We start from the raw sequence: 7357 nt of genomic DNA on the forward strand, positions 1-7357 counted from the left end.
TACATTCGTATAGTGTTTGAGGAAAGAAATCCAAGCGATTTATGAGTGCATTCAGTCACTATGAAAAGTTTTAAACTGATCTTGAAATATTTTACCATCATTTTAAAAGAAAAAAATGACCATAATTGAGTGGCATGCATTTTGCATTTATTTTTCTAGCAGTTGAAATATTCATAACATGTAATCATAATGCTAAAAAATATTGTGCCTGATTTTACGACTTAATTGCAAAAAATCATTATCTTTCAATATCAGTACAATCAAACTTGAGGACAATCATTATTTCTAAAAAACATACTGCATGCAATTTCATTTTGAATGAGTTTAACACTTGAAGAGAACTTTGTTTGCACATATTTGTTTCATATTGAAATTTGTCGTAGATAATAATTATGTTTTTGATATATCAGAAGTGATAAAGTTTTATTATTTTGTCATATGTGAACAATCAAAATGAAAAGTGTTATCAGATACTAACGTCATTCACATGTGCAAGAGAATGAAAATTGCATTCTATCAAAAAAGGCTCCTGGAATCTGTTTCAAAAATCAATATTTTATTCCTGAAACCTGGAATAGACAGCTATTTGCAAAAAATATGAATTAAAATAAAATATTTTTATTTCATTCGATTACTTAAACTTTTTACGGCTAGTATAATGATAGGTATAAAATACATTTTATTTAAAATACGCTTTACATAATTAATAATTGTTTCGATAATTTCAGTTATAATTGAAAAGACTTTACAATTGAAATAAAGTGATTTTCACAATTTTCAATTAATTTAAAAATATCAATTTTATTACAAAAATATTAATGGCATAATGCATCCTTTATCATCAATTACAACTGCATGGCGTTGTCCAATAAACATTGATTTCATTTGCGACCGGGTGGTTCTATGAACGCAAAGTGAAAATGAATATTTTGCTGCATTTTATTATTTTTTCCTATTCAGCAGCACTTTATTGCCATCAGTAAGTACAGTTTCTGCCTATTGGATAATAATTCTAATGGATTAGGAACTTGTGCTATTTCCTTATGTGTAGAGCACTGATTTCTATGTATTATCATTAGTCACAAAAATTCCCTAAGTTAGTACACAAATCCAAAAATGATTATTTTCTATAACTTTGACAGTACCAGTTAATTTTCGGCTTCAACAGAATGCAGCATATTTTAAAGTTTCAGCATTTAAACCATTCTGATGTCATGTGTCTGTGGTGTTTAAAGTGAATGTTGTTTAAATTTACAATCTTTAGGCAAAATATTCATTTCAATTCAGCTTTATCACATATTTCATATTGTTCTACCGGGACACTAAGCTTCTCTGAGTTAGCGATGGCATTTCTGAATGTACCTGTAGTTACTTCTACCTTAGAGGTCCAAATTCTTATGCTGTTGATTGCTTTCGCTGCAATGATTGCATTTTTGGTTCTTTGCGGATGGTGTAGCAAACGAGAAAGAGATGGAAATGAACAAGCACCTCCTCTAAGACAACCACAACCATTATATCCTTGCTATCCACCTGGGCAGGTATATCCACAGCAAATGGGAGCACCAGGATTCATGCCTATGCCTGTTCCTAATTACACTGCAGGACCACCTCCGACAATTCCGACACAATTTCCAGCTGCTGCACCAGCACCACCGCCTGCATCTGTAGAATCTGAAGATGGAGTTGATCCTGAGTTAGAAGGCATGGCTAAAGGTCAGTCTGCTAGAGATACAATGGCGGACGTTCCATCTATCAAAGACCATTTACCACCAAAGCGAAAACCGTACTGAACGTTAGTCAGTTATTCTTTTTTCTGTGACGTTCACTTTTCTACTCACGTAAATTTCATTTCATTCTTTCACTATCACATGTGTGCTTATTTTTATTTTGTTATGCAAGTTCAAAGTATCATTATTTTATAATGCATAAAAGTAAAATTAATTTTTATATGTGCAAGCCTTCTACTGTAATGTAATTTTTTCAATGAATTAAATGATGTGATAGATTTTGTATTTCCAACAAGGCTTAAATATTTCGTAATCAAATTTTCCAAATGAATGCTTGTTAATTAATAACCTGAGAGTACAATGGAACTTATACAATTTCATTTTATTACTTTTCAAAGCCTACTGCAGATTTACATAAAATTGCATAACACAGGCTTGGTTGCGTTTCATTTACGACATTTAGTTTTGCTGCAGCTTTAATGGAATTTATGCTAGAAGATAATTTATCTTTTTTCTCATATCTTTTTCATTGTGTCAGTCTGTACGTGTGTTTTGATAAGTAGTGATGAGAATTGAATTTTTTCTGCACGATTAATGGACATGAAATTTTCATTGATGCTCCAAAGTGATAGAATGCCATGATTGTTCTTTGATTTTAGATTTTTAATCAAAAGCGGACTTATTGTTTGATGATTTTAGAAATCTGGTGACGGTGAGAAGGGGATATATTTCAGACTGGTCAATTCACAATTTGCCTTATTCTTTATACATTCATTTTTTTATTTTAATTGATGAATCTGCTTGAACGAGGTCGTCGTTTGTCATTTCTGGCCATCTTTGCATCTCTGTCTTCGTCGTGTAGCTTGAGCAAATCTGATCATTTGTATTTATTTCATTTTCTGGCTCAGTCTCGGTCAAGGCAATCGAACTGCTTTCTGGAAAAATAGTTTCACTTACTTTTCTCAGACGTGAGCATCGTGTGCACATCATCTTTTGTATCTCTTATTATTATTATATTTTTTAATTCTACTTATTTACTTATTCTGCGGATGTAGTTGGTCATTCATTTAGATGATGTAAAATGGATATTTATTTATAATAGCATCAGACTGATCGAATCCGTGCTTGAAAACCACTGCATTCCTATAAGTAGTTGTGCACGTCACGAGAGTAAGTTTATGGAAATATGATTATAAACTTGTCTACGGCAGTTTGATGCAAGCACTTTGCACTATTCAGACCCAGAAGTGATTTCTGTACATAAATCTCTGTTTTTCCAACAGTTGCCTATTATTATGCAAATATTCACAGAAGAGCGGCGTTATCATTACTGCAATGCGTTCAATTTCAGTGCTGCACTTGAAAAATACGCTGTGAGTGATGGCCCTTAATGCGTAGTTGCTTTGATCAGTTTGGTATGTGGTTTATGGTCCTCTGACCCGGATTGGTAATACTAGTGGAGTGGCTATCATCGTTCTAATGGATCAAGTCATACTGTGTGCGCAATACGCAACTGGGAAGCTTGTAAGGGAGCTTGTCCAATTCTATTAGCATTTTTTTGGTTTGCCTATTTTTGAAATTTACTAAACACGTAGAAAATTTGGTTGTTTTCTTATTACTCTATTCGACGTTGATAGTGATGCACGTTGCCATTGATTCATTGCATTTTTGCAGAAGCGAAGAATCAGCGGGAAGAGGGGAAGAGGAGAAAAGAATTAGGTCTGAAACGTTGACGTGTGCTGTGAAGAAGCAGAAAATGGCGGAAACGTTAACATTGGCAGAATAGATCGCTTGCAGAAGAACCCTTCTCCTGAGAAATATTTTTTTATATGTACTTATTGGTGTTTAAATTCTCCATGATCAAATCAGGGTAGACCTGATTTCCCCCAATGAACTCCGCCTACTTTTCTGCAGTAACTTTTGCTGCTGTGCTCGCATCTAAATTTCGATTGTGGCTCTTATGCATTCTATTTGTGAAGTACTGGTTTCTTAGCATCTAAATTCCCTCTGAACACTTGAAATTGAGTTTTCACAATAGGTAGCAGATATTTATGGAATTTGCAATTTAACGTTCTTAAATGCTTACTGATTGGGTGCATTTTCAGGCCAACGATGCTTTTCTTGTGCAGTGGTTAAAAAGCATCAGTATGTACAAGGCAAAAGAATACTTCAATCGTTGCTAGAAGTTGCTAATTTGCTTGTGGGTCGAAAAACAGGCGGTGATATTCCACGCTGTAATGAAATTTGCAGCTCAACAAAAGTGTCTCAAGTTAGTAGTGAAAAGAAGTATTTTTCAATTTTTCTGCAACTTTTCTGCAGAGCATATTCAAATCTCTGTAAAATAAGAAAGGATAGTAGCCTAGTTTTTTGAAATCTGACATCAACGTTTGGCATAAATAAATTAATTGAAGTTCCAGATTGTCGACTAAAGCATGCCTTTTATGAAAAAATCTAATGCAAATAAAATTGCATTTAGATTGTCAATGTGCTGCGGCATTACAGCGTGGTGAGAGATTACGAGCTGAAAGTTTCCGCAATTTTTATTTGCAACTCAAGAAAATACTGCTGGCTTTGAGACAACAAACGGAAACTGATAACGAGTCGACGATGATATCAGGAAATTATCTTAACGCAAATGATTTGCTCGATTTTGGGTCTTGTCATGTCGACTTAAAAACTGTTGAAATACTGACATTTGTTGAAGCTTATGCTGCTAAAATTTGCATTCCCCATTCCAAATTTGATAATAACACAAAATTAAATATTTATATATACAGTAGCGTTGATAAGAGGGGAGGGGTGAATTGGGCTGCCGGCTCCAAATAAATCTTCTAGATGCTGTATTTCCTATAAATTAGACGTATCAACGCCCTTTATCTTTACATAAAATTGTTTTCAGTTTCAAAATAATTATCATTTCCTTTGGAAAAAAAGTCGTCATGCTTATCATTTTTTAATTTTATATAAGTTCGTAATGGATATGATTGTGAAAGCTATCAACGTACGAAAGGAAAAAAATAGGGCAGGCGCCAATTCAAAAAATACATATCGTGATTGTGGCGCGGTGTGATAGCATAGTAATTAGGCGCTCGTGTGTGCGCTTGTGTGCTGTTAGTGCTTATATATGTTCGTTAATTAAATGTCAGAAATCATTGATATGTCTCGCTCGGGTGACCGGCAAAAGCGAACCATAGCACCAGGTGTTACACGTTTCTGAACTGATACTGTTTACTGTATTTCATTTTTAGGTAAGATAATATTCCCCATTCAATATCTGTTTTTGATTATTTTGTGATTACTTTAGATTATCATTTTTGATTACATTACATTCAATATTTTTTGTGGTATCTGTTCTTTTGAATTATTAGTCACAATTTGCTTCATAGCTTCAAGCAACATTTGTGTAAACTACAAACATTATGATTACTTACTTGTTCTAAAAATGCAAACATTGAAAACTTTGAAATACTATTTCCATGTAAATAATTGGTTCATCAACACTGAACATTAATTAATAGCAAAGGATTTGTAACTATTCATTATCATTTGTTATTTATTTATAAAATGAACATCATAAAGTAAAAGTGAACCATGAAGAATTGATGATATTTTAGTTCCTAGAACTATTCATGCAATTCAGTTCTGTTGAAATTAATAATCCACGTTGAATTTCTTTATACATATGAAGCGGATATTCTTTAACTTTCAATATTGCTGCATTATCTGTACTATAGTTGGAACTTTTCATCACAACTGAAATATCAATGCATATCAATTACGCATTATTTGCTTTTAGCACGAATTATTCAATCCTCACGCAAGGTGCAAGAATTTTCTGAGAATGAGGTATATTTGGAATGGCCATTTTTTGAAGTATATTCTGAATAAACTGAATTGGATTTGCAAACGCTATCTACCAAGCTAAACATGGTCGATCGATGACAAGGTACGTGATGTGATTTTATTTATTCAGTTCAAGCAAGGATGGACAGTGAGATAGCAGCGAATGAGCAGTTCAAGCGTTCAGAATCTAGTACTGATTTCCCCTCAACGAACCCCACTTACTTTTTCTCATCTAAATTTCATGGGTTGTCGCTTTGATGGGATTAGGATGCCTAGATAAGGGACTGCTTAACTCCAAATTGCCTATGTGAGCAGGATACGTCAGGGACAATCACTATGCAAAATCATAAGTGAACAGCATACTTCAATTTTGATGCTAAGCGAACAAAAGATAATCGAGGGGGCGGTAATGTGACGCTAAGAAACCAGTACCTGACTAACAGAACGCATAAGAGCGACAACAAGCAAACTGAAACGGATTATTTTAAATTTGTTATCTTGGCAGAGCAAACGAACAAGCTCATCTTGGCACTTTTCGATGGCGTTTCTCGACGGGAGCTACTTCACTTCTCTCCCACTTCAGGGAATTCATTTCGATTTTTCTTGGCATGATGCTTTATCACGCACGTCGCCAAAAATGGGGAGCATGTTAGTCTGAAGCATACTCATTTAAAAAGAAATACACTAGGTGTTTCTTGGACTTCATGGTTTCTCCAGAAAAATCAGCAAAAGTCATGACCCTGTTCATGCAACCTGATTGGCTAAACCATTGGTATTGATTGATTGGTAAAATGTCACATTGGGTACTTATACAGAATCTCTAGAAGATTAGCAGAATTTTGACAAGGTCGTTGTGTTGAGGTTGTCCTTGGTTTAGATGTTGATTGAGGGAAGTTCCCTCGTATCTTGCTGAACCGTCAAATACGATTCAGCATTTTCTGCTGAGTTTGTCTTCACGGACAATCGTATGGTGTGGTAGATACCATGTTCTTCCTATCTGACTATGTGTATGAAACACCTCTTCCACAAATTCTTCTTCTAGATATTCTTTCATACCCCTTTCGTACTGGGAGGCTTTGTCAGGATTTTTTATCAGCTCCCCAGTCTGTCGCATTCTGATCACTGCTTGATAATCATTATTCAGGAGTTCAGTCTGTCTGTCAACCACGGGAGACGTACGGTGTACATATTTCCATCAAGGTGTAAGGAATGTTCAAAGCTTGTGCTGCTCAGGCGGGGACCCCTGCCACGGTACTCATGTCGTCTGATGTTCCAACTGTTTTCATCTCCCCAAATCTTTTATCGTCTCAGTCAACTGTTCATCCACTTTCAAGCAAAGGGCTTAACACAGTGTTTCTCAACCAGGGGGGCGCGCCCCCCTAGGGGGGCGTAGGAAGGTTCCAGGGGGGGCGTGAGAAGTAGGAATTTTTATTCCTGCAGAGGTGTTTGAAATTCAGCTTGGTCCACTTCAGCTAAATTTTAACCGCCTATTGTTTCTGGTCATTTTAGTTTTAGCGTAACCGCGTCAGCTGTGCGCAATTTATAATTTCCCTTTGCACTAAAATCGCCTTTCGAAATTCACCTGATGTGACGAGAGACGTGAATAATTTTTGACAGAGGCATATGCACGATATTTATCAAACTCATAGAACAAAGCCGTATTTTGTCTAATGGTGGAAACAAGCAATGCGGTGAAAATTTCGCCTGAAGTCGACCATCACACTTTATTTTCTCATTCTTTCCTTCATTCGACATCGCGGCAACACCAACTTTTGTCTCATGTGTGC

At 35.4% G+C, this 7357-nt stretch overlaps 4 protein-coding genes across 4 annotated transcripts; 3 read left to right on the forward strand and 1 right to left on the reverse strand.

Annotated features, from left to right (window-relative positions):
• The first annotated feature begins 920 nt into the window (after nt 1–920).
• Tsp_09301 (submaxillary gland androgen-regulated protein 3) lies at nt 921–1790 on the forward strand. The gene is made up of 2 exons (XM_003375674.1): nt 921–979; nt 1265–1790. Exons 1-2 carry the CDS (start codon nt 921–923, stop codon nt 1788–1790), a joined length of 585 nt encoding a protein of 194 aa, XP_003375722.1.
• A 721-nt stretch (nt 1791–2511) lies between these two features.
• Tsp_09302 (hypothetical protein) lies at nt 2512–2703 on the reverse strand. Its single transcript, XM_003375675.1, has 2 exons — nt 2685–2703; nt 2512–2600 (listed from the first exon to the last, which is right to left on the reverse strand). The coding sequence occupies exons 1-2, from the start codon at nt 2701–2703 to the stop codon at nt 2512–2514; spliced, it is 108 nt and encodes a 35-aa protein (XP_003375723.1).
• Nucleotides 2704–3366: 663 nt separating this feature from the next.
• Tsp_09303 (conserved hypothetical protein) lies at nt 3367–4156 on the forward strand. Its single transcript, XM_003375676.1, has 4 exons — nt 3367–3494; nt 3597–3640; nt 3833–3996; nt 4145–4156. The coding sequence occupies exons 1-4, from the start codon at nt 3367–3369 to the stop codon at nt 4154–4156; spliced, it is 348 nt and encodes a 115-aa protein (XP_003375724.1).
• A 25-nt stretch (nt 4157–4181) lies between these two features.
• Nucleotides 4182–4797, forward strand: Tsp_09304 (hypothetical protein). Its single transcript, XM_003375677.1, has 2 exons — nt 4182–4526; nt 4696–4797. The coding sequence occupies exons 1-2, from the start codon at nt 4182–4184 to the stop codon at nt 4795–4797; spliced, it is 447 nt and encodes a 148-aa protein (XP_003375725.1).
• The last annotated feature ends 2560 nt before the right edge of the window (nt 4798–7357 follow it).

This window comes from Trichinella spiralis, assembly GCF_000181795.1.
Source record: "Trichinella spiralis strain ISS 195 chromosome Unknown Scfld5, whole genome shotgun sequence".
Taxonomy (NCBI): Eukaryota; Metazoa; Nematoda; class Enoplea; order Trichinellida; family Trichinellidae; genus Trichinella; species Trichinella spiralis.

Bases quoted from the DNA above. Each gene is read 5' to 3' on its own strand.
- Tsp_09301 (XM_003375674.1), top strand. From the start codon at position 921: ATGAATATTTTGCTGCATTTTATTATTTTTTCCTATTCAGCAGCACTT. The intron at 980-1,264 runs GTAAGTACAGTT...TACAATCTTTAG, and splicing joins GCAGCACTTTATTGCCATCA to GCAAAATATTCATTTCAATT.
- Tsp_09303 (XM_003375676.1), top strand. From the start codon at position 3,367: ATGCACGTTGCCATTGATTCATTGCATTTTTGCAGAAGCGAAGAATCA. The intron at 3,495-3,596 runs GTTAACATTGGC...TGATCAAATCAG, and splicing joins AAGCAGAAAATGGCGGAAAC to GGTAGACCTGATTTCCCCCA. The intron at 3,641-3,832 runs GTAACTTTTGCT...GTGCATTTTCAG, and splicing joins ACTCCGCCTACTTTTCTGCA to GCCAACGATGCTTTTCTTGT.
- Tsp_09304 (XM_003375677.1), top strand. From the start codon at position 4,182: ATGCAAATAAAATTGCATTTAGATTGTCAATGTGCTGCGGCATTACAG. The intron at 4,527-4,695 runs GTGAATTGGGCT...ATTTTATATAAG, and splicing joins GCGTTGATAAGAGGGGAGGG to TTCGTAATGGATATGATTGT.